General features: G+C 39.6%; 1 protein-coding gene across 3 annotated transcripts in view; it reads left to right on the forward strand.

Annotated features, from left to right (window-relative positions):
* LOC126198477 (uncharacterized) overlaps positions 1-26,482 on the forward strand; it is a 169,469-nt gene that overhangs the window by 95,483 nt on the left and 47,504 nt on the right. For all 3 annotated transcript variants that reach the window (XM_049934838.1, XM_049934837.1, XM_049934839.1), the window contains exons 3-4: positions 12,042-12,279; positions 20,718-20,845. In XM_049934838.1, the coding sequence (XP_049790795.1) occupies positions 12,042-12,279; positions 20,718-20,845 (366 nt within the window). The remainder of the gene's footprint in view (positions 1-12,041; positions 12,280-20,717; positions 20,846-26,482) is intronic.

Below are 26,482 nucleotides of genomic sequence, written 5' to 3' on the forward strand. Positions count from 1 at the left end.
TCCCTGAGCCAGGTTCAACTTCAACATGCCCTCAGCCTTCCAAAAATGATTTGTGGCAGCAAAAAGCTTGTGCTCTTGATAAAGAACGTTCCCTGTAGGCCTGTTTCAAATTTTCATAGGTCATACTAATGAGTCCTCCAAGTTCAACACAAAACAAGATGGCATAACATTGCTCTAAATTCTGCTGTTCCATTTTCGTAATGCACAACAAAAACACAACTTCACTAATGGCACTTTCAAAAATCATGTGATGGTTGTATAGAGCCGAAACTCGGACTGACCTTCTGGAAGGGACAAACTCACAGGTCTGCACAAGTAGAGCAAACCGGCATTGCTGGATTGCTCGCAGTGTTCAGTCCTTTCTCACACACCTTGTAAGCATGGTAATTGTTGGTCCAAATAGCAGTCCCAGGAGTACTGTGGAAATAGCCAAAGTCCATTCACAGCATAGGGACATAAGGCCAAATGGGAAGCCTAATACAGTGAAACCTCACATAATGAGCACCTCCCATAACATGCAATTCGCATAACAAGCAAAACAAATTGTAAAAAAGTGACTCACTTAATGAGCAATGTTTCGCATACTGAATGACGATGATTTAGTGTGACATCACTAGCTCTTTGTGTGTGGCAAGGGAAATGTTCGATAATACGAGCACCTTTCATTGTCAGCAGTTGCATATGAGCGATGTCTTTAGCATTTACAGCAGTCTGGGTGTAGTGCTCTTTCTGCTACCATCTTGGTGCAGCTGTGATCACACATTTTTCTAAACTTTTGTTCACACAGTGTTTTTTGTGTGAAAATTTTAATAACCTCCGCAGAAATGTCCCTGAAGGTAAAGCCGCAAGAAAACAACCGTAAGAGAAAGAAAACGACCTTAGAAATGAAATGTAAAATTATTGAAAAATGTGAACATGGTTTGAGTGTTGCTGATTTAACACGCACATACAAACCAGCTATATTAGCTATTTGCACTACTCTCAAGAACAAGGACAAGATGAAGAAGATAGATGCTTCAAAGTGAGTGACAAGAGTATCTAAACAACAGTTTCATATTCTGGACAATGTTGAAAGATTGCCCCTTATATGGATAAATGAAAAGCAATTGCAAGGTGACACTATTAACAAGAACATCATTTGTAAGTAGGCAAAAATGATTTTTGCTAACCTCATTATGGAGATGCCACAATCATCAGTGGCCAAAGAAGTGTTTAAGGGAAGCCAAGAGTGGTTCGAAAAGTGTAAGAGAAGAACCGGCATCCACAGCATTGTGAGGCACAGGCAAGCAGCCAGACCCGACACAAAGACAGCAGAGAATTTCATCAGCAACTTCAAGATGCTCGTAGATTCTGACAGTTGTCTGCCACAACATGTTTTTAATTGTGATGTGGTGGGTCTATTCTGGAAAAAGCTGCCAAAGTGTACCTTTGTAACAGCAGAAGGAAATGCATTGCCTGGTCACAAGCCAACGAAAGACCATCTCACAATGCTATTCTGTGCCAGTAAAAGTGACAATTTGAAAATTAAACCACTGCTTGTTTACCATTCAGAAACTTCATAAGCCTTCAAAAAGTATGAAGTCCAGAAGAGCAGGTTAAATGTGATGTGGAGGTCCAACAACAAGGCTTGAGTGACAGGTGATTCTTTTTGTGACTGGATCAATGAAGTGTTTGATCCTTTGGTGAAAAAATATTTGCTTGAGATGAATATACCATTCCATGTCTTACTTGTTATGGACAATGCTCCTGCCCATTCTCCAGGCCTGCAAGACCACCTCCTTGAAGAATTTCAGTTCATCGAGATCCAATTTCTGCCTCCCAACACCACTCCGTTACTCCAACCTGTGGACCAGCATATTATTTCTAACTTTAAGAATCTCTACATTAAAGCACTCTTGGAGCATTGCTTTGAATTGATTGACCAAGAGCATGGGACTAGAAGCAGATAACAATGATATCAATGAGTTTGTGGAAGATCACAGCCAAGAAATGACCACCGAAGAGCTGACGGAGTTGCAGTGTGTTTAGTAGCAGGAAATTGTGGAGAGGTATTCTTCAGAGGAGGAGGAGGAGATGGTAACAGCAATGTAGCAATCTTTCGGCACAATAAGAGAAATGCTGAAAACTTGGGAATCGGTTGCATTGTACATTGAAAATCATCACTCCAATAAAGCAGTGGCTACACATGCTACAAATTTATTTGACAATAATGCTGTGTCACATTTTTGCAAAGTGTTGAAACAGCGACAGAAACAAATGACTGTGGATAGCTTCCTAGCAAAAAAAAAAAAAGAAAAAAGAATTAGTTATGTATCATGAATAATAAAGTACATAGTACGAATATAATAGAGGGAAACATTCCACGTGGGAAAAATATATCTAAAAACACAGATGATGTGAATTACCGAACGAAAGTGCTGGCAGGTCTATAGACACACAAACAAACACAAACATACACACGAAATTCAAGCTTTCGCAACAAACTGTTGCCTCATCAGGAAAGAGGGAAGGAGAGGGAAAGACGAAAGGATGTGGGTTTTAAGGGAGAGGGTAAGGAGTCATTCCAATCCCGGGAGCGGAAAGACTTACCTTAGGGGGAAAAAAGGACAGGTATACACTCGCACACACACACATATCCATCCGTACATACACAGACACAAGGAGACATTTTCTTGTGTCTGTGTATGTGCGGATGGATATGTGTGTGTGTGCGAGTGTATACCTGTCCTTTTTTCCCCCTAAGATAAGTCTTTCCGCTCCCGGGATTGGAATGACTCCTTATCCTCTCCCTTAAAACCCACATCCTTTCGTCTTTCCCTCTCCTTCCCTCTTTCCTGATGAGGCAACAGTTTGTTGCGAAAGCTTGAATTTCGTGTGTATGTTTGTGTTTGTTTGTGTGTCTATCGACCTGCCAGCACTTTCGTTCGGTAAGTCACATCATCTGTGTTTTTAGATAGAAAGTACATAGTACTGTACGTATAAGTTTCTTTGAATAAATGGCATGAATAAAATAAAACCTTTAGTACTTTTTCTGCATGGAACACATCGTATTTTACATAAGTTTAAATAGGATAAATTGTTTCACTTAATGAGTGTTTTGCACTACGAGTAAGATTCTGGAAAGAATTATGCTTGCTATGCAAGGTTCCACTGTATAATTATACTACTTAACAGTCTGCCAAGCAATCAGTTGGCACTGAATCTCAGTGACAGCACTGTAATCTATAGTTGAATTTGCAAGGAGGGAGAAAAACAATTGAAAGTATCTCCATTGGAAACAATGGTTAGCCAATGTTGTTTTATGGTCCTATAGCTGCCGTTGTCGTCAATGGTGTTGGTACTGCAGGACAGAGGTCTCAGTGGTAGATGGTCAGGGCACCATCTCCCTAGGTCCCAGAAGCATATTGTTTGTGAGTGAGGGTGTAGCTGTTGCGATCATGCTATTGCTGGAAATATGCACCGAGTGAAGTGGTGCAATGGTTAGCATACTAGGCTCGCACACGGGAAGATGACGGTTCAAACCCATGCCCGGCCATCCAGATTTAGGTTTTCCGTGATTTCTCTAAATCTTTCCAAGCAAATGCTGAGATGGTTCATTTGAAAGGGCATGGCCGATTTCCTTCCCATCCTTGACACAATCTGAGGTTGTGCTCTGTTCCTAATGACCTCAATATCAAAGGGACATTAAACCCAATCTTCCTTCCATTCTTCTTTTGCTGGAAGCATGCAGTGTGCATATGCTGCCCTTTCACTCTCTGTTGCTGTAATAAGTGTGTACCTGTTTCCAGTTGCTAGAACTTTCACTGGGGAATGTAGGCGGGGACAGGTTGGGTTTCTAACCCCGGCAGATGCATTTGTCATCTTGCAAGTTATTTCGTTCGCAGCATGCCACAATGCTCATTGTCTAAGGGCTTACAGAACGATTACTTTCAATCTTCATATTTTACTGCTGACAGATGCTGTGAGCTATATTTAGTTACTTGTGTGAAAAATAATTTCCTTAATGGTCAGAAGTGGCCCTGTAGCTTTTTGCACCACCCTGTGTCGGCAAATTGCTTGACATTTTTCAGTACTGGATTTGCTGCTGTTTTCTGGCACACCTAAGGTAATGTAATATCTACGTCGATAATCCGCAGTCCACCTTACAGCGTGCGACGGAGGGTACCCTGTACCACTTCTAGTCATTTCCTTTCCATTTCCACTCACAAACAGAATGAGGTAAAAACAAGTCTATATGCCTCTATATAAGCACTAATGTCTCGTATCTTATCTCTTGTGGTACATATGCGCAATGTGTGTTGGAGGCAACAGAATCGTTCTGCATTCAGCTTCAAATACTGGCTCTCTAAATTTTCTCAATAGTGTTCCTCAAAAAGAATGTCGCCTTCCCTCCAGGGATTTCCATTTGAGTTTCTTAACCATCTCTGTAACACTTGCATGTTGTTTGAACCTATCAGTAACAAATGTAGCAGCGTGCCTCCAAATTGCTTTGATGTGTTCCTTTAATCCAACCTAGTATGGATCTCAAACACTCAAGCAGTACTCAAGACAGGTCACAATAGTGTCCTATATGTGGTGTGCTTAACAGATGAACCACACTTTCCTAGAATTCTTGCAATAAACTAAAGTTGATCATTCACGACCTCTTGGCTGTATTCTCCAGTAGATGAGAATGAGGACCACAATACCCTTACCTAAAATGAACGTAGTTCTACAGATTTGTCACCATGTGGAAAAGGTGCAAAATATCTGACTCCTGCTGCTATCAACCATGTGTCACCTCTAAGCTTGTACTTAGCAGACTGAGCAGACATGCTGAGCTGATCTGTACTCTATGGCTGACTGAGTTGCAATGTGCTGTGAAGGACAGCAAAACACTTACATCCTGCACACCTACACTCGCTTGTGGTGCTATGATATGAAAAGGTCAGTAGAAAAAATGAAATATATTCATTTTTACCTTTGCATACTCTACTTAAGGACCCTTTGCCATCAACAGAACAATACTCATAATTGTGGTGTCACCGCTAGACACCACACTTGCTAGGTGGTAGCTTTAAATCGGCGGCGGTCCATTAGTACATGTCGGACCCGCGTGTCGCCACTGTGTGATCGCAGACCGAGCGCCACCACAAGGCAGGTCTCGAGAGACTTACTAGCACTCGCCCCAGTTGTACGGACGACATTGCTAGCGACTACACGTACGAAGCCTTTCTCTCAACTGCCGAAAGACAGTTAGAATAGCCTTCAGCTAAGTCCATGGCTACGACCTAGCAAGGCGCCATTAACCATATCTGGAGAGAGTCTCACTTGTATTATCAAGAGATATGTACCACAAGGAAATTAAAGTTAAGTAAACCTAAGCTCCGTTCTTTTCTTTATAGCATTCATAAGTATCCTGTTTCAGACCTCACGCAAGACGGCATGAGTTGACGCGTGCCCTTTCGGCTACTTCAGTGTGGCGTAGCTAGCTTGTTACGCCACAACAATAATAGTACACATACTTTCCAGCTACATTTGCATTGTATTATTTCTTGCACAAGTTTGTCTAGTAATAAGGACATGCTCATAGTCTCACTATTACAAAAAAGAGACAAAGTTTTCTCTTCAGCGTAGGTGCCTTGTAAATTAATACACGCAGTCAAATGACTTCTGAAATTTATAATACTTTTTGTAAAGTAAGATTTTCTAGCTGTGCAAAATTATATGTCTCAGCTTCTCCTTAGTAATTTGACATAAATAGTCAGTCACCCAACCTGACATCAGCTGGTGCAGTTTGTTTTGCTGATTCTCACCAACTGATTGTGATGATTACTGTCATCCTCTCCATATTTTAGAGCTGAAGATGGCCTAATTCTGTCAAAAATGAATATAATATGTAAGCTAGACAGTGGCTTGGCTTATAGAACTTTCTGTGCAAGATGTGGGATTTTAGTTTGAATAATGTCTTAATTTATCCAGTCCCTGAAAATGGTGGCCCATGATTTTTCCTGCAGATGAAATATTTTTGCTTTCTTTGGTGTACTTTTGCCTTTTGTAACCCACTATTTTTGCTGCTGTTGCATATCTGTGTGTGATTGTGAATATGTTTGATCTACTGTTATAAAATAGTGGAGAAACTCTCTGGAATTTTCTTCAAACAAGTCTAAACATCAGTGAGAAATACTCATTTGAAAGTGTTTTTGGTTGATGACTAACAAATGTGGCTCTGATATACTGAAAAGCACTGTCATTGCCAAAACTTCACATAATATGATGAGTATAGCTTACTGAGGTTGGGCATTGTGAAAATTTGCCAGAACATGGTCAATTGTTGTGGATTTTGGCATCCTGAGTGCTTACCAACTTCAGTGGAGGCATGAGCATGCTTAAATTCACCATCCCTCTTCGTAACTGTCAAAAACAGTATAGTCAGTGTGTAATTATTTTGTGGGTAAGTGAGGGACTCTGGGTTGGGCTATTATAAGAGCTGCTGCCTAATTGTGGGTGCAGTACAGGGCATCCCCCAGTGCGACTGATGGAGAAACTGAAGGATATGGGGCTAGAGTATAGGCAAATTATCAGCCCTACATTCCACCTATTCTGTAGTCGAGAGTAGTGTCATCCAATGCATCCAGACAATGACAGAAGGAAATATATGTGCGAAGGCCAGGGTCTGCTGTTTTAGACATGTGCTCCGGTCACTTGTGTTATGTAAAATCACTATACCCAAAAAACCAGTGAATCCTGTCATGTGGCTTAGGCTACTTTGCAGGATGTTGTGGCCAACATGTCCAACACATGACAGTTTGATAGCCTACCGCTTTGCAGCTAATTAAAATTAATATCTGGAGTAGATGAGAGAGGGAGTCGGCATTGGCACATTGAACAAGTTGGTCCATTGCTGTCAGCATTGTGCCACATTTTCAGGGAGTTTGGACCAGAGTTGTGATTAAGTAAAATGTCATGCCATACAAGTTGTAACTTCCCTTCCTTACACAAATCATGAGAATAAATTAATAAAATCCAAAATGTTCAGTTTATTGATTGCATATGCTTCTGGCTGTGAATGAAGCCTATTTTCGGTTCATTTTACTAATTATCTGAACAGGTAATGCCACAGCCATTATTTATATTTAACTGGTAATTTCAGTCATATAAAATTGCTGGTATCCTTGTATGATCACAGAACATTCTTGAGTTCTTGCTATAAGAATATGCTGGTATCTACTTTACTTCTGAAATGTGAAATTGAATTCCAAGTTATAAATAACTTTTTTTTTTTTTCTAATCAGTTTCTGAACTGCACTTTAAGAAACCACAAACTTTCTGCCAAAACTACTACTGTCCAACCCATTCAATAACTACTACTGTAGTCCCTCTCAAAATTCAACTTCCATTGTCATAATAAAACTGCTTCTACTACTGCTCCTTGCAATCTTATTTGCCCTCACATATATAACATTGTAATAATGTCACGAGTCTGATACATTATTAGGAACAATATTTTAATTTGACAAATGGCATGTAAAATAATTCAAGCATAACATCATGCACAGAAAAACACACAAATATAGTTCTTAGAATTAGTTTCATAAAATACAGATGTCTCATATACTACAGTATGTGAGTCCCAGTCTGTTACATTACAAGGTACACATGATATTTCTTAGTTACATAAATAATGACCAAAATCGTCATCATCGTCATCTTGTCGAGTTTTCTGCCAATGGTGGGATCTACTTGGAAGACAAGCTCCTGTCTACCCGTCATCTCTCTCTCACTTTGCTTCTCCTCCCTTCCATTTGCTTTCTGCCATTCCTTTTAGCTATTTGACCCTCACCCTCTCCCTTAGTTCCCTGCCCTCAGTCTTCCTCTCTTACATTTTTAAAAGCATTCTCGTCTCCTCCATTTTGTTCACCTGTCTATACTATTCGAATCTTTCTCATTTTTTCCATTTTTGTTACTCGACTTGTCAAAAACTTCAACTCATTTGCCTTTTTCCCTTTCCTTTGTGACCGAGGTTTCTGCAGCACACAACAGAATTGGTATATAACATGTTCTGATACATCATCTTCTTACTTTTTTGAGGGACTTCTTTATTCTATATAATTTATCTCACTTCTCATATAGCTGTCAGTTTGCCTTGCTTATTCACTTATTCTTGGGCATTCCTTCCATTTCCTCTCCTAACCACCAAGTCAGGCTTTTTGCATTAAATTTTAGGCCATATTCTTCCACAACTTTTTCCCAAACATCTTAACTGCTTCTGTTGTTCCCCCGTATCATCAGCAGGCAATACTGCTGTGATCCTGTCTTCAGTCTCTCTTGCCACTTGTCATTACATCATCCACGAATACTGTGAAGAGCCTGGATTTAGGCTGTTTCTGTCAGCTATCTGTTCTCCCACTTCCCACTCTCATGCAACAAACACTGCCTCAGTTCAATTCTTTTATCCTCAGTACAGTTTGCTTAACTTATTAGTGCTACATAAACTTTACTTCTATATACACTCTTGGGAATTGAAATAAGAACACCGTGAATTCATTGTCCCAGGAAGGGGAAAATTTATTGACACATTCCTGGGGTCAGATACATCACATGATCACACTGACAGAACCACAGGCACATAGACACAGGCAACAGAGCATGCACAATGTCGGCACTAGTACAGTGTATATCCACCTTTCGCAGCAATGCAGGCTGCTATTCTCCCATGGAGACGATCGTAGAGATGCTGGATGTAGTCCTGTGGAACGGCGTGCCATGCCATTTCCACCTGGCGCCTCAGTTGGACCAGCGTTCGTGCTGGACGTGCAGACCGCGTGAGACGACGCTTCATCCAGTCCCAAACATGCTCAATGGGGGACAGATCCGGAGATCTTGCTGGCCAGGGTAGTTGACTTACACCTTCTAGAGCACGTTGGGTGGCACGGGATACATGCGGACGTGCATTGTCCTGTTGGAACAGCACGTTCCCTTGCCGGTCTAGGAATGGTAGAACGATGGGTTCGATGACGGTTTGGATGTACCGTGCACTATTCAGTGTCCCCTCGACGATCACCAGTGGTGTACGGCCAGTGTAGGAGATCGCTCCCCATACCATGATGCCGGGTGTTGGCCCTGTGTGCCTCGGTCGTATGCAGTCCTGATTGTGGCGCTCACCTGCACGGCGCCAAACACGCATACGACCATCATTGGCACCAAGGCAGAAGCGACTCTCATCGCTGAAGACGACACGTCTCCATTCGTCCCTCCATTCACGCCTGTCGCGACACCACTGGAGGCGGGCTGCACGATGTTGGGGCGTGAGCGGAAGACGGCCTAACGGTGTGCGGGACCGTAGCCCAGCTTCATGGAGACGGTTGCGAATGGTCCTCGCCGATACCTCAGGAGCAACAGTGTCCCTAATTTGCTGGGAAGTGGCGGTGCGGTCCCCTACGGCACTGCGTAGGATCCTACGGTCTTGGCGTGCATCCGTGCGTCGCTGCGGTCCGGTCCCAGGTCGACGGGCACGTGCACCTTCCGCCGACCACTGGCGACAACATCGATGTACTGTGGAGACCTCACGCCCCACGTGTTGAGCAATTCGGCGGTACGTCCACCCGGCCTCCCGCATGCCCACTATACGCCCTCGCTCAAAGTCCGTCAACTGCACATACGGTTCACGTCCACGCTGTCGCGGCATGCTACCAGTGTTAAAGACTGCGATGGAGCTCCGTATGCCACGGCAAACTGGCTGACACTGACGGCGGCGGTGCACAAATGCTGCGCAGCTAGTGCCATTCGACGGCCAACACCGCGGTTCCTGGTGTGTCCGCTGTGCCGTGCGTGTGATCATTGCTTGTACAGCCCTCTCGCAGTGTCCGGAGCAAGTATGGTGGGTCTGACACACCGGTGTCAATGTGTTCTTTTTTCCATTTCCAGGAGTGTATCATGCAATATGCTCTTTATTATTTTATTTTATTTTTTTAAAGAAAGAAATCCAGGAAAGCCGTCAGTAGATCTCTCCCATACTCATAATGATTGTTCCTGCAGCTGTCTCAGTGCAAATATGAGATTCACAGTGAACCTTCCTGTCGCGAAACCACACTTTTCTCCTCTCATTTGCTTTTTCACTGTTTTTTGGATTTGTCTCTCTGTTTTTTGTATTTGTCTCTGCAGAATCTTTTCACAGAATTTTACACTGTGCTCCCTAAAGCTTTTTTTAGAGCCCTTCATTTTCTTAAAGATACATGCAATTATTCTATTCTGCCAGTCTTCTGGGGACCTCCTCCGTAATTTGGAAATAATTAAGTTGTGCCACTGATAAAGTTTTGGAGATGTATGCAACTGTTCTGTCTGTGTTGTTGGTGCATTTATGGCTATAGTAAAGTTTCTAAACTGATGGGCAGTACTAAAAAATTAGTCAGGTGTGGGTATTGTAAGTCATTTCTTTTACAGATGAATCAAATTTCCTTATGATTCCACCAATGATTCTCAACAATAGTGGAATCAAACAACTGTCACTCTCTTCACTTATTTACATGGAACATGTTACATTTGTTTATGTTCTGGATCAGCCGGCAGTTACTGCATCAATCATTCATTGTCTGTAGGTCTTCCTGCTTTTTGCTAGTCTTTTATGGCATTGCACCTTCCTGTAGACAACAGCACTATCTTTCAACAGCCTCATAGAGCTACTGACAAGCTCCATTGAATCATTTATACATATCATAGACAGCAGTGGATCTACAACACTCTTTGGGGTATTCCCATAGCTACTTTTACATCTCTTGATATCATCCTGTTAAGAATGACATAGTGAATTCTATCTGCTAGTATATCCTGAATCCACTCACAGAATTGGTTAGATACTCAGTAAGCTCATACTCTATAGAATATCTTTTGGATGTCAAGGATGATCCCAACAACCTGGCACTGTTTTCTATAGTGCTCTGAGTCTCAATGATGAATAGATTGAGCTGAGTTTCGCAAGAGTTCTGTTCTATGAAAGGTTGGTAAGTGTGAGCATAAAACATTCCATAATTCTGCAGCAGACTGATGTCATTGATATAGGCGTATAATTATGTACCTCTGTCTGATGGCCCTTCAATAATGATCTGTACTTGTTCTCATTTGGTTGTTGCCCTTCTTTGCTCCAACAACCTATGATAAAATTCCTGCTAGGAAGGGAATAAATTCTTTTGCATAATCTGCATAGAATATTACAGTTATCTCATCAGATGCATATACTGTTCCACTATTGAGCAATTTTAGTTGAAGAATTTACTGTATCTCCAACAGTACAAACATGTATATGAATGTATAAACACCTGAAGATGGGCGTAAGCCCAAAACCGGTCGTGTGACGAATAAACAACCTTTTATTGTGACTGGTAGCGGATATTTTTCTACAACACCATAAAGGAACAGTCATGGAGTTTGACAGCATCCACTATAGATAAAATTCATTTAATGTTACCTAGCCAGGCATTACGAACTGTCAGTGCATTCAAAACATGTAAAATCAAGATGATGAAGACCATTCAAACAATACAGTGATCTCCAACAGTACAAACATGTATATGAATGTACCTGCAGATGGGCGTAAGCCCGAAACCAGTCGTGTGACGAATAAACAACCTTTTATTGTGACCGGTAGTGGATATTATTCTACAACCCCAGGAAACATTCTGTTTGACTTGTATAAATATTCACATATCAATTCATACAAATGTTCAGTATATTGCAGTCATCACACTCTTGTTACTCAAGGCCATTAAATCTTTTACTTACTATTATTTATTGACGGAAATAGGCATGCACATCTTATTAGACTCCTTCTCTCATTCTTAACACACTTTCGACTACAAAATATTTATAAATACAGTACCATGAATTTTTCCCAATGGATTTAGAGAGCGCCTATGATGCCCTTACTTGCTGTTGTAAAAACAATGCTTCAGTCTTGTTAATAGGTGTAAGCTACAAAGACATAGAAGATACTGAATAGTGTTGCATTACTTAAATTTATTGCCAGTTGTTTATGTTGCACTAAAGGAGAATTAACTTTTATGCAGGTTGATAAAGGCTTCTCAGCTGGCAGAACAAGAATATTTTCATGAGAAGTTGTTGTCATATGAAAAAAGAGTTCAAGAGGAACGTGCCCACTATGAGAAGGAGCTGTATTCCCAGATCACGCTGGCACAACAGCAGCTTGTTGGACAGGGAGCTACGGCAGAAACAGGATTGAGATCACTGGAGACTCAAGTAATGGCAGCCATTCAGAAGCTGCAACAGAATCTGAGACTTTTGGAGGTAGTGATAGCTTTGTCTTAAAACTGAATGACACTATAGCAAAAGGCAACAGTACTTATAAGTGAGGAGATATACACATCTTCCAACCTACCTGTGTCAACATCTTGAATGTTATTGATTGGCGACTCCATGGAGTGTTCTGTGCACCACGATCAAATAGTGGATATAGTTGGCAAGAGAATCAGCATTGGTCATGTTTTTTTGTTTTGTTTTATTATCCGCAAAATCGATTTTCGGTCACTTAGTGACCATCCTCAGTGCTGTAATATACAATTAAAATTGTTAGGCACTGGTATCAACAAGCTTAGAGCACTCACATAAACTGACAAAGCCTTAAGAATGTTTCTCTCTCTTTATTCATCCTATTTCTCAGGACTTTCCATGTTTTCTGCTTCTTCTGTTGAGTGCAGTTGAGCAACATCTCATTCAGGAAGCGGCACTTTATGTGATCGCTGTAAGCATGTTGATACCAGTGCCTACCAATTTTAATTTTATATTACAGCACTGAGGATGGTCACTAAGTGACCAAAAATCGATTTTGTGGATAATAAAACAAAAAAATATGACCAATGCTGATTCTCCTGCCAATTATATTGAATGTTGTAATGAGAGATTAGGACAGTGGACTTTTACTCCTGAATCCTCTGGTCTCAATTAAAATTTCTTAAATTGACACCAGCAAGCCTTAAGAATGTTTCTCTCTCTTTATTCATCCTATTTCTCAGGACCTTCCATGTTTTCTGCTTCTTCTGTTGAGTGCAGTTGAGCAACGTTTCATTCAGAAAGCGGCACATTTTGAAAGTTACTACAATATATCAAATTAAGTATCACATGACTTGTATTTAGTTTTCCAAGTGGGAGCTGCTCTAGTGTCTTTTTTCAAGTTACCTGTGTAAAAAATGAAAAGAAATAGTAATTTTGCCACACAGGTATGCACTATAATTTGATGATTGTTATTTCCGATTACCATTTAGTTCCACACTATATTTTTTGCCCATTTACAATCTGATTTGTCTAAAAAAATTTCATTTTGTATAACAATACATGCAAATCACTTAGAAAGAGGTATACAAAATGTAGATAATGTAACATGGAAACAAATTTTGGTCTTAATTATGTACAGATAAAAGGTGCAGTCAAATGAAAATGAGACAGACTATAATAACAAGCACAATGCGTATGTTGATATTGCAGATAGGTATGTATGTATAGAAGTGCCCTCTATTGAGAATCAGGAAGGAACAATATGAACGTTGACCACAGTGCTGTTTGCCTGTTAGATGTGTTCGCTGTAAGGTCAGTGAGTGCATCCGACTTTGGTACAGAGTCCAGGAAGGAGGAACAGTGAGGTGTAGTGCAGTTTTTGACTGCAGAAATAGTGTCAGAAAGTGTAATTCATGCCCGAATGTCTGCTGTGTATGGGTAACACAAGTCATTGAAAGACAGCTATCAGCCAGGGCAGGTTCATCGTGTATTACCCCTTCTGTCATTGATGTGGTGGATGCTGCCATCAGAAATGACAGACGATGGAAGCCATTCAGCTCACACAGGGAATCAATGATGACAGAGCATCTGAAATTCTGGAAAATCTGTGCACAGTGGGTTCCCCACAGCCTTACAGAGGAGCAGAAGTTGGACAGAATGTCGACATCACCGCAGTACCTGGAACGGAATCACAATGAAGAATATCGTTCCCTGTCCCATATTGTCATGAGAGGTAAGGTACAGTGTCATCATTATGAGCCGGTGAACAAGCATCAGAGCCAACAATGGAAGCACGTTGACTCGCCCCTACTGAAAAAATCCAAAGCCGTGCACACCAGCTCCGGGAAAGTCATGATGACCTTTTTCTTTGACTGTGTGGTCCTACTGCTCACTGATTGTCTAGAACACGGTGCCACAATTAACAACAGGAGTATGTAGACACTTTGCAAAAAACTGAATTGCTCCAGCAAGGCCAAATACCCAGGAATGTTGATGGATTGTGTCATTCTGTTGCAGGATAAGGCCTGCCCTCATGTTGCCAAGGTTCTTCCAACTACACTGCAGAAGTTTCACTGAGAAACCCTTACACATCCTCCATACAGTCGCTACATCTACATGGATACTCTGCAAATCACATCTAAGTGCCTGGTAGAGGGTTCATCGAACCACCTTCATGTTGTTGTTGTTGTTGTTGTGGTCTTCAGTCCTGAGACTGGTTTGATGCAGCTCTCCATGCTACTCTATCCCTTGCAAGCTTCTTCATCTCCCAGTACCTACTGCAGCCTACATCCATCTGAATCTGCTTAGTGTATTCATCTCTTGGCCTCCCTCTTCGATTTTTACTCTCCACGCTGACCTCCAATACTAAATTGGTGATCCCTCGATGTCTCAGAACATGTCCTACCAACCGATCCCTTCTTCTAGTCAAGTTGTGCCACAAGCTCCTCTTCTCCCCAATTCTATTCAATACCTCTTCATTAGTTATGTGATCTACCCATCTAATCTTCATCATTCTTCTGTAGCACCACATTTCGAAAGTTTCTATTCTCTTCTTGTCTAAACTATTTATCTTCCATGTTTCACTTCCATACATGGCTACACTCCATACAAATACATTCAGAAACGACTTCCTGACACTTAAATCTATACTCGATGTTAACAAATTTTTCTTCTTCAGAAACGCTTTCCTTGCCATTGCCAGTCTACATTTTATATCCTCTCTACTTCGACCATCATCAGTTATTTTGTTCCCCAAATAGAAAAACTTCTTTACTACTTTAAGTGTCTCATTTCCTAATCTAATTCCCTCGACATAATTCTCTATTATTCCAATCTCATATAGCACGCAGAAAGAACAAACACCTATATCTTTCCGTACGAGCTCTGATTTCCCTTATTTTATCATGCTGATCATTTCTCCCTATGTAGGTCGGTGTCAACATAATATTTTCACATTCGGGGGAGAAAGTTGGTGATAGGAATTTCATGAGAAGATTCCGTCGATACGAAAAACGCCTTTTCTTTCATGACGTCCAGCCCAAATCCATATCATTTCTGCGACACTCTCTCCCATATTTTGTGATCATACAAAATGTGCTGCCCTTCTTTGAACCTTTTCGATGTACTCCGTCAGTCCTATCTGGCAAGGATCCCACACCGCGCAGCAGTGTTCTAAAAGAGGATGGACAAGCGTAGTGTAGGCAGTTTCCTTAGTAGAGCTGTTATATTTTCTAAGTGTCTTTAGTTAGCCTTCCCCACAACATTTTCTATGTGTTCCTTCCAATTTAAGTTGTTCGTATTTGTAATACCTAGTATTTAGTTGAATTTATGGCTTTTAGATTAGACTGATTTATCGTGTAACTGAAGTTTAATGAATTCCTTTTAGCACTCATGTGGATGACCTCACACTTTTCATTATTTAGGGTCAACTGCCAATTTTCGCACCATTCAGATGTCATTTCCAAATCGTTTTGCAATTTGTTTTGCTCTTCTGATGACTTTATTAGTCGATAAACGACAGTGTCATCTGCAAACAACCTAAGACGGCTGCTCAGATTGTCTCCCAAATCGTTTATATAGATAAGGAACAGCAAAGGGCCTATAACACTACCTTGGAGGACGCCAGAAATCACTTCTGTTTTACTCGACAACTTTCCGTCAATTACTACGAACTGTGACCTTTCTGACAGGAAATCACAAATCCAGTCACATAACTGAGACAATATTCCATAAGCACGCAATTTCACTACAAGCTGCGATCTCTCTCCATGAGATTTCCTTATTTTTGGAGTCTTGAAGAAAGACATTCATGGCCATCGATTTGCTTCAGACAAAGATGTGCATGGCTGGGTACAATTATGGTTCCTTAGGCAACCGCAAACATTTTTCCATGAGGCACTGACTGTCTTCTCTCATAGTGGAAAAAGTGTATTAACAGTTATGGCAATTACTTTTAAAATAATAAACAGCTTATTCACTTTTTTTCCTACCTGTCTCTTTTTCATTTCACTGCCCATTATAGTTTGAAAATTTTATATTCTAATGCATGTTTCATCACTTCTATGGTCTCTCTCTCTCTCTCTCTCTCTCTCTCTCTTTCTAACACACACACCACGTACATGAACACAAACACCAATGTCCGCACCCCATTCCACTTCACACGGCATTTCACTCACGTGATTAGTATTACTCACTGCCATGCTCACTCAGCCTTTTGTTCACTACTTCAATGTATTTTTCACATCTTAAATGCTCTTCTAACTAGTATGCCAGAAACTTCATACAAGATGTTTGTTCACTGGTACAGTCCCATAATTCTAGGATTATATTGTTTCCAAATTTTGCTCTTTCATCTCTAAAGCTCACCCATACTGTTCTCATATATCTCACTGCCATTGTCTAAAACATGTTTCTGCTATTTCTGCCATCAAACAGACCTCCTGTACATCTGCTGCATTGTGTCTTTTGATGAAAAGACTAGTTTGATTTGCAAACAACACTGGCTCTATTGTTGGCCTGTGAGGGATAAATCATTTATTAAAAAGAATAAAAGAGAACCTTACAGAGATTGTTGAGGTACTCCCTAGTTAAGTTTCCTGTATCCTGAAAAGTAACTTTTATCTAGTGCTATATTTCTATCATCTGTTGCTTGCTAGAAACATATTACTTAAACCAGTTGTAAGCAACTCCATAAGTACCATATTTTTATAATTTTCTAAGCAGTGGATCGTCATTGATCAGATCAAAAGCTTTAAATAGGTGTAGAAACAGTCAGTGGGGGGACAGAACCACTGGCTCTACCCCCCAATAATATATTGCCCTACTGCATCAAGAACAACTTTATCTTTGCCAGATCAGTTCTCTGTAGTACACGTTCTACGCTACACGCATTGTTTATATGCTGCGAGAATAAAAGTATTCATAATATGTGACGGGAGTGTTACCGATTATTTGTCATCATAATTACCATGCCCTCTCCCCACTAACTTCAAGTCCACAGATTAATTCATATTGATGTACAGCATTTAGAACATTTTTTGAGAAGTCAAAGGCAGCTATATCAGTAGATTTTTTAACCATTTTCTGGGTTAATTAATATTGTTTTTTATTGAAAAAGTTACTTAACCTTTCATACATTACTATTTCGTTTATTTTATAAAAAAGGTAGCTAATAGTGAAAGTAAATTAGAATATTATAAAACTTCCTGGCAGATTAAAACTGTGTGCCAGACCGAGACTCAAACTCAGGACCTTTGCCGACCACGGGCAAGTGCTCTACCAACTGAGCTACCCAAGCATGACTCACGCCCCGTCTTCATAGCTTTACTTCCGCCAGTACCTCGTGTCCTACCTTCCAAACTTTACAGAAGCTCTCCTGCGAAACTCGCAGAACTAGCACTCCTGAAAGAAAGGATATTGTGGAGACACGGCTTAGCTACAGCCTGGGGGATGTTTCCAGAATGAGTTTTTCACTCTGCAGCGGAGTGTGCGCTGATATGAAACTTCCTGGCAGATTAAAACTGTGTGCCGGACCGAGACTCGAACTCAGGACCTTTGCCGCCCACGGGCAAGTGCTCTACCAACTGAGCTACCCAAGCACGACTCATGCCCGTCCTCACAGCTTTACTTCCGCCAGTACCTCGTGTCCTACCTTCCAGACTTTACAGAAGCTCTCCTGCGAACCTTGCAGAACTAGCACTCCTGAAAGAAAGGATATTGCGGAGACACGGGGGCTTAGCCACAGCCTGGGGGATGTTTCCAGAATGAATTTTCACTCTGCAGTGGAGTGTGCGCTGATATGAAACTTCCTGGCAGATTAAAACTGTGTGCCAGACCGAGACTCGAACTCAGGACCTTTGCCTTTCGCGGGCAAGTGCTCTACCAACTGAGCTACCCAAGCACGACTCACGTCCCGTCCTCACAGCTTTACTTCCGCCAGTACCTCGTGTCCTACCTTCCAAACTTTACAGAAGCTCTCTTGCGAACCTTGCAGAACTAGCACTCCTGAAAGAAAGGATATTGCGGAGACATGGCTTAGCTACAGCCTGGGGGATGTTTCCAAAATGAGATTTTCACTCTGCAGTGGAGTGTGCACTGATATGAAACTTCCTGACAGATTAAAACTGTGTGCCGGACTGAGACTCGAACTCGGGACCTTTGCCTTTCGCGGGCAAGTGCTCTACCAACTGAGCTACCCAAGCACGACTCACGCCCTGTCCTCACAGCTTTACTTCCGCCAGTTAACGCACACTCTGCTACAGAGTGAAAATCTCATTCTGGAAACATCCCCCAGGCTGTGGCTAAGCCATGTCTCCGCAGTATCCTTTCTTTCAGGAGTGCTAGTTCTGCAAGCTTTGCAGGAGAGCTTCTGTAAAGTTTGGAAGGTAGGAGACGAGGTACTGGGGTGTCCCGCGAGTATATGCCTAACATAAGATGACAAGTAGAGAAGTGGACAGTGTTAAATTCTTGGGATTACAGCTTGATAATAAATTCAACTGGGAGGAGCACACCACAGAACTGCTGAAGCGTCTTAACAAATTTCTATTTGCAATGCGAATTGTGTCAGACATAGGGGGTATACAAATGAAAAAGCTGGCATACTATGCTTACTTTCATTCCATAATGTCATATGGGATTATTTTTTGGGGCAATTCATCAAGCCAAGCTAAAGTTTTCCGAGCACAAAAACGTGCAGTAAGAGTTATATGTGGTATGAACTCAAGAACATCCTGCAGAAGCCTGTTTAGGGAACTAGGGATACTAACTACTGCTTCCCAATATATTTATTCCTTAATGAAATTTGTCATTAAAAATATATCACTTTTTCAAACCAACAGCTCAATTCATGGAATCAATACTAGAAATAAGAATAATCTTCACAAGGATTTAAAGTCGCTTAGTCTTGTACAAAAAGGTGTGCATTATTCAGGAACACACATATTTAATAACTTGCCAGAAGCCATAAAAAGCTTAACAATCAGTGAAATTCAGTTTAAGAGATGCCTAAAGGATTTATTGGTGGCCAACTCCTACTCCATTGATGAATTTCTCAGTAGAACCAACTGATTTGTATAACTTCTGCACCAATTCAGTGCAGTAATGTGTTCATTGTAAATAAGTATTTAGTAGTTGTATTACACATTTATTACCTTATAAATAAATAAAAAACGTTTTTATTTTAAATTCAGTGCATTAGTATTTGTAAAATGATTCTTTCATATAGCGTTCATTAATAAATGACAACCATGCCACTTGGGACCTGTGGCATGGTACATTAGCTTATTTGTTTGAGTTGTAAATATTTGTTGTGTATTGTTGTTTTTCTGACATGTTCTACATCCTGGAGGACCTCCTCACTACGGATCAATTGGAATGAAAGTAAATCTAATCTAATCTGTCTTTATGGTTGTATGTCTTTCGTGTCACACTCAATGTGAAGTGGCTTTACTATTGATGGTTTTACATTTGTTGGGAATATCCTTGTACTAAATGACACATTGATTATATCATTTGAACTTTTTTTAAAGACCATGTCTGGGATATCATCAGGACTTGGAACATTTTATTTTATAGGTAACTGATTGTGTTTCTCACTTTCTTTGTAGTTTTGGGATACAGAGACGTGACGTTTTCATTTTTGAGGACTTTCATAACATTATTTGGATAATTTTGGTTTTTATACTCACCAACATTTCTCTTTTAACTTTCAGTAGCACTGTTTGCCGAGATTTTGTGTCCATGGTTTATCGGTAAAGTTTAACCCTTGTATAACAGGAGAGAAACCCTTATTTATAAACATTTTTTTCTTAGCTTTCTCTGTTTACTTACTTTGTTTCATAATTAGTAGTACCCAAGAAATGCTGGCGTAAAGTTCCTGACTGGTGTAAAGTTCCTGATCATCGCACTTTGCACCAATGTCCTGGTTTAAATGTGAAACCTCTCCACAGTGTATCATGAAGTGAGGGCATGTGACACTATGAATGGTGATCTGTCCATCAAATGGCATTAAGCTTGGCAGCCCCCTTGGTGCTATTCAGAAGGAGCAGGCTATGTGCAAGCACCGGGTTTCACCCTCTCCTTTCTCTCATCATCATCTTCATCACCATCACCAGCATCATCAACACAAACAAAGACGGAAAACAGATAAAAATGATGATAAACGTTACACTACACTCATGCACTTGTACACACAGTGCATACATGTAGTGTAAAAAATATTGTAATTTACCATGTTGTGAATAAATAAACAAAAAATTATTAAAATTTAATCCCTAAAATACATAGATATCATTTAGGGGTACTAGCTAAATCACAATGCCTGCTCTCAGTGATATCATATTATTATTTGTTCACCAATGTTTTGGTATGTGTGTGTTTTCAAATTTTTATTGTAAAATCTAAAAGAATATCTTGATGTTACAATCATACTCATCATCTTGTTCTTCAATGAATAGGAGAGAGACAAGAGGGAAGAACAGGAACATCTAAAAAAGAAAATGAATAAGAAAGAATTGAAATTACTGGAAGAAAGAAAGGATGTTTTGGATAACAGGCAGCAGGAAATCAGGCATAGAGCAAAAAGGTGAAGTTTATATGAATATAGTAGACCATTATACATAACTTCTGTGGACAACATACAAGCACTGTTTGTCATTATGCTTCAGCACATTTTACCCCTATTTATACCAAAATGTGTGGTTAACTAGTATAGAGATACAGGTTATTTAACATTTTACAAAGACTAAAAATCAACAGTGAAAATTAAAGCAATCATTCTGCATCTGACTTTTTGTCACCCTCCCCCTCTCTTGAGGGGGGGGGGGAGGGGATATTCCACATAAGTTGTTCTGGAATTAAGAAGAGTTACTGAATTTTGATATACAACCATCAAATTCTATGAAGTTGACCAATTTTGGACTTTAAATTTAAATATGTGCTTTTTGAGCCTTTCATTGTGTAATAACTCCTTGAGAAGGTTCTCAAGCTTTGCATCAGGTGGTGTTGTGTAAAGTGTACAGTATTTAAGTGAGACATCTGCTTCTCATCTTCAGGTATGACTGTGGGAAGTTGTAGTAGCTAACCAATTTATGCATTGGTTTTTCCATAAAAGTGCAAGCCAGGAGGTGGGATTGTGACATATTTGCAGAGGACATAGACATTCAGAGCCTCCTCCAACAGAAACAACCCGCAGACTCTGCACAGCCTAGCTGTCCTGACTCCGAGCCTCCATCGGTGTGATCTCATTGAGTTCTTTTCTCTTCAGCCAATGCTGCCTAGTGCCGCAAATGCCTTTTCCACATTTTGCTGAGATGAAATCCGGTGTCTCTGCTAATTATGGCAGTTGTCATATGTAATTTGACCAATTATTTAAAGACAGAATCCCAGAAGACTTGTCCCTAGTTCATACCAAGTTCCATATTAAGACAGTGGTCAGCAGCAGGAGTGGTCAAAATATGCGTAACATATTACCTACTCAACAGTTACACACAATTTTAACCCAGCAAAGTGTGGGGATTAGCACTGGCACCACTAAAACATTGTTGATCACAGAGAAACAAATTCAACAAGATCACACTGATGGGTGATTGTGAATTGTGGTTTATTAGTCTCATTACAACATAATCAAAATCATTTGATTTAGGTAGAGGAGAAATGTCAAAAGTAAATTTGCCGAAAACATAGAAAGCTGATGTTTACATACAGCATCATAATAATTATACAATTTTGTTTTACGAACACAAAAGGCAGAGATGATAATAATAATAATAATAATAATAATAATAATAATAATAACAATAATAAAAATAGACCCCGTGGAGGCCCGGGAAAAGAATAGGCCTCCGGTATGTTCTGCCAGTCGTAAAAGGCGACGAAAAGAACAAACCACTAATAGGGCTAACCCCCCTTTTAGTGTGATTACTTGGTTCAGGACAGAACTAAAGAAGCCTCGGACAAGCGCCGTCATGGTCGGGGACGGCGCTTGAACCCTATGCCCGCCCACAATGGTAATGACACTGCTAGCCAACTGGAAAATGATTTAAATCCAAATAGAGGTGTTTTGCAGGATATGCTTCCTGCAACCACCCTAGAAGGAAAACAAAGACAGAGGATGAGATGGTCAGATGAAGTTAATCGACACCTCATGTTCTGTTATTACCAAGCAACAAACCTAGGAACCAACACAACTGGATACAGATCACAAGTATACACAACATTTATTACCAGATACCCAGAATTAAAATTTTTAACAGAACAACGTCTAGCTGATCAGATTCGTGTAATAAAAAATAACAGGATACCCCAGTCAGAATTAGAAAACATCAAACAACAAGTACAACAAATACTGGAACAAAATAATGTGCAATTAGAAGAAGAAGAAGAAAATACAGTAATGGACTCAAACATCCCAGAGCAAACAAACAAAGAACAACACGCATCAATTAAACAATCAGAGGAAAATGAAATTTTAAGACAGCCACCAGCACAAGCACAAATAGAACACGAAGTGACACACATGTTAGATATAGAAGAAAAATTTCAGTTGACATATATAGAATACAAAGACACAAATACAGACATTAGACCATTCTTGCATAGACCACCAAATAGCCCACAAGTCGAAACAACAATAAAAACTATCAACACAATCATACACAACAAAATAAATGAATACACAACTATGGAAGAGTTACAACTACTGGTTTATGTAGGAGCACTCACTACACTAAATATACACACTAGGCAGATATCAGAACCAACCAACACACAGAAGAAACCCACAAAACCAGCATGGCAACACAGGCTACAGATCAGAATAGAAAAACTGAGAAAAGACATCGGACAGTTAACACAATTTATAAGAAATGAAATATCAGACAAAAAACGAAAAAGGTTAGGTAAAATCTCACAACAAGAAGCAATAGAGCAATTAGATGAAAAGAAGCAAAAATTACAAGCTTTGGCGAAACGACTTAGAAGATACAAAAAAAGTGAAAATAGAAGGAAACAAAACCAAACATTCAACACAAACCAAAAGAAATTTTACCAAACAATAGATAACACACACATAAAAATAGACAATCCACCAAACATAAGAGACATGGAACACTTCTGGAGCAGCATATGGTCAAACCCGGTACAACATAATAGGCATGCACGGTGGATACAAGCAGAAACAGATACATACAAGATGATACCACAAATGCCTGAAGTGATAATTTTGCAACATGAAGTCACCCGAGCAATTAATTCTACGCACAATTGGAAAGCCCCTGGAAATGATAAAATAGCAAATTTCTGGCTAAAGAAGTTCACCTCAACACATTCACATCTAACTAAATTATTTAACAGTTACATTGCAGACCCATACATATTCCCTGATACACTTACACATGGAATAACTTATCTGAAACCTAAAGATCAAGCAGACACAGCAAACCCAGCTAAATATCGCCCCATAACATGCCTACCAACAATCTACAAAATATTAACTTCAGTCATTACACAGAAATTAATGACACATACAACACAGAACAAAATTATAAATGAAGAACAAAAAGGCTGTTGCAAAGGAGCACGAGGATGTAAAGAGCAACTGATAATAGATGCAGAGGTGACATATCAAGCTAAAACTAAACAAAGGTCTCTACACTACGCATACATTGATTACCAAAAAGCTTTTGATAGTGTACCCCACTCATGGTTACTACAAATATTGGAAATATACAAAGTAGATCCTAAATTGATACAGTTCCTAAACATAGTAATGAAAAACTGGAAAACCACACTTAATATCCAAACAAATTCAGATAATATCACATCACAGCCAATACAGATTAAGCGTGGAATATACCAAGGAGACTCATTAAGTCCTTTCTGGTTCTGCCTTGCTCTGAACCCACTATCCAACATGCTAAATAATACAAATTATGGATACAATATTACTGGAACATACCCACACAAAATCACACATTTGCTATACATGGATGATCTAAAACTACTGGCAGCAACAAATCGACAACTCAACCAATTACTAAAGATAACAGAAGTATTCAGCAATGATATAAGTATGGCTTTTGGAACAGACAAATGTAAGAAAAATAGCATAGTCAAGGGAAAACACACTAAACAAGAAGATTACATATTGGATAACCACAGCGACTGCATAGAAGCGATGGAAAAAACGGATGCCTATAAATATCTAGGATACAGACAAAAAATAGGAATAGATAATACAAATATTAAAGAAGAACTAAAAGAAAAATATAGACAAAGACTAACAAAAATACTGAAAACAGAATTGACAGCAAGAAACAAGACAAAAGCTATAAATACTTATGCCATACCAATATTGACCTACTCATTTGGAGTAGTGAAATGGAGTAACACAGACCTAGAAGCACTCAATACACTTACACGATCACAATGCCACAAATATAGAATACATCACATACATTCAGCAACAGAAAGATTCACATTAAGCAGAAAGGAAGGAGGAAGGGGATTTATCGACATAAAAAACCTACACTATGGACAGGTAGACAATTTAAGAAAATTCTTTCTAGAACGAGCAGAAACTAGCAAAATACACAAGGCAATCGCTCATATAAATACATCGGCTACACCACTGCAACTTCATAACCACTTCTACAACCCTTTAGATCACATAACATCAACAAATACGAAGAAAGTAAATTGGAAAAAGAAAACACTACATGGCAAGCACCCGTATCATCTAACACAGCCACACATCGATCAAGACGCATCCAACACATGGCTAAGAAAAGGCAATATATACAGTGAGACAGAAGGATTCATGATTGCAATACAGGATCAAACAATAAACACCAGGTATTACAGCAAGCATATTATTAAAGATCCCAATACCACAACAGATAAATGCAGACTTTGTAAACAACAAATAGAAACAGTAGATCACATCACAAGCGGATGTACAATACTAGCAAATACAGAATACCCCAGAAGACATGACAATGTCGCAAAAATAATACATCAACAGCTTGCCTTACAACATAAACTTATAAAACAACACGTTCCTACATACAAGTATGCACCACAAAATGTACTGGAGAATGATGAATACAAATTATACTGGAACAGAACCATTATAACAGATAAAACAACGCCACATAACAAACCTGACATCATACTCACCAATAAAAAGAAGAAATTAACACAATTAATCGAAATATCCATACCCAATACAACAAATATACAAAAGAAAACAGGAGAAAAAATTGAAAAATACATCCAACTGGCTGAGGAAGTCAAAGACATGTGGCATCAGGATAAAGTTGACATCATACCAATTATAGTATGAACTACAGGAGTCATACCACACAATATCCACCAATACATCAATGCAATACAGCTACATCCAAACATATATATACAATTACAGAAATCCGTAATTATTGATACATGTTCAATTACCCGAAAGTTCCTAAATGCAATATAACATGTACCGTACAGCAAAAAGGAAGTGACGCTTGATAAAGGTCCGCGTCACTCCATTCTTAACCAGACTTCTAAAAAGTCTGAGAAAGTAAAGAAATAAAAATAGTATCTAAAAATCTAACACTAAATTACCCTAGCTCAAGTTATCATGTCATCCTCTAAAAATTCTTCTATCAAATAGTAGCATTTCTCCCCCAGAATCTGATGTAGCCTTATTTTTAAGCTCACTGGCGTAACATTAAATATATTTTTGCCCATATATTGTCATCCCCACATACTGTGGAGCCCATTCATATAATTTCAATTTGTGTGTGTGGGAAGCATAAAATTATTTTTATTTCTTGTGTTGTATGTGTGGTTAAAATGATTTTCCTCAAATAATTTTTGTCTGCCGTGCAGTAAGATGATAATTTCATAAATGTATATGAGGGGTACAGTTAGGATTTGCAGTTGTTGAAATAAAGGGTGAAAGATTCTCTTTTCTGTGCGGTACACATGTATCTGATAATTTTTTTCCATACCTAATTGCAGATTCAAAATAACTATGGTGTGCTATTTTTCGTGTACTCATGTCGGTAGAATTTTGCAAGTATCTGCATTGCAAATGCAAAACTGCTTAGTTTATTTGATAAGGAGTCAATATGTGTGTTCCAGTTCAAGTTCTTGTCCACATTTAGTCCTAGGAATTTGACAGTGTCAACTTCTTCCATAAGTTGATTATTGTGTTGTATTTTAAGCTCTG

Source organism: Schistocerca nitens, chromosome 8, assembly GCF_023898315.1.
Source record: "Schistocerca nitens isolate TAMUIC-IGC-003100 chromosome 8, iqSchNite1.1, whole genome shotgun sequence".
Classification (NCBI taxonomy): Eukaryota; Metazoa; Arthropoda; class Insecta; order Orthoptera; family Acrididae; genus Schistocerca; species Schistocerca nitens.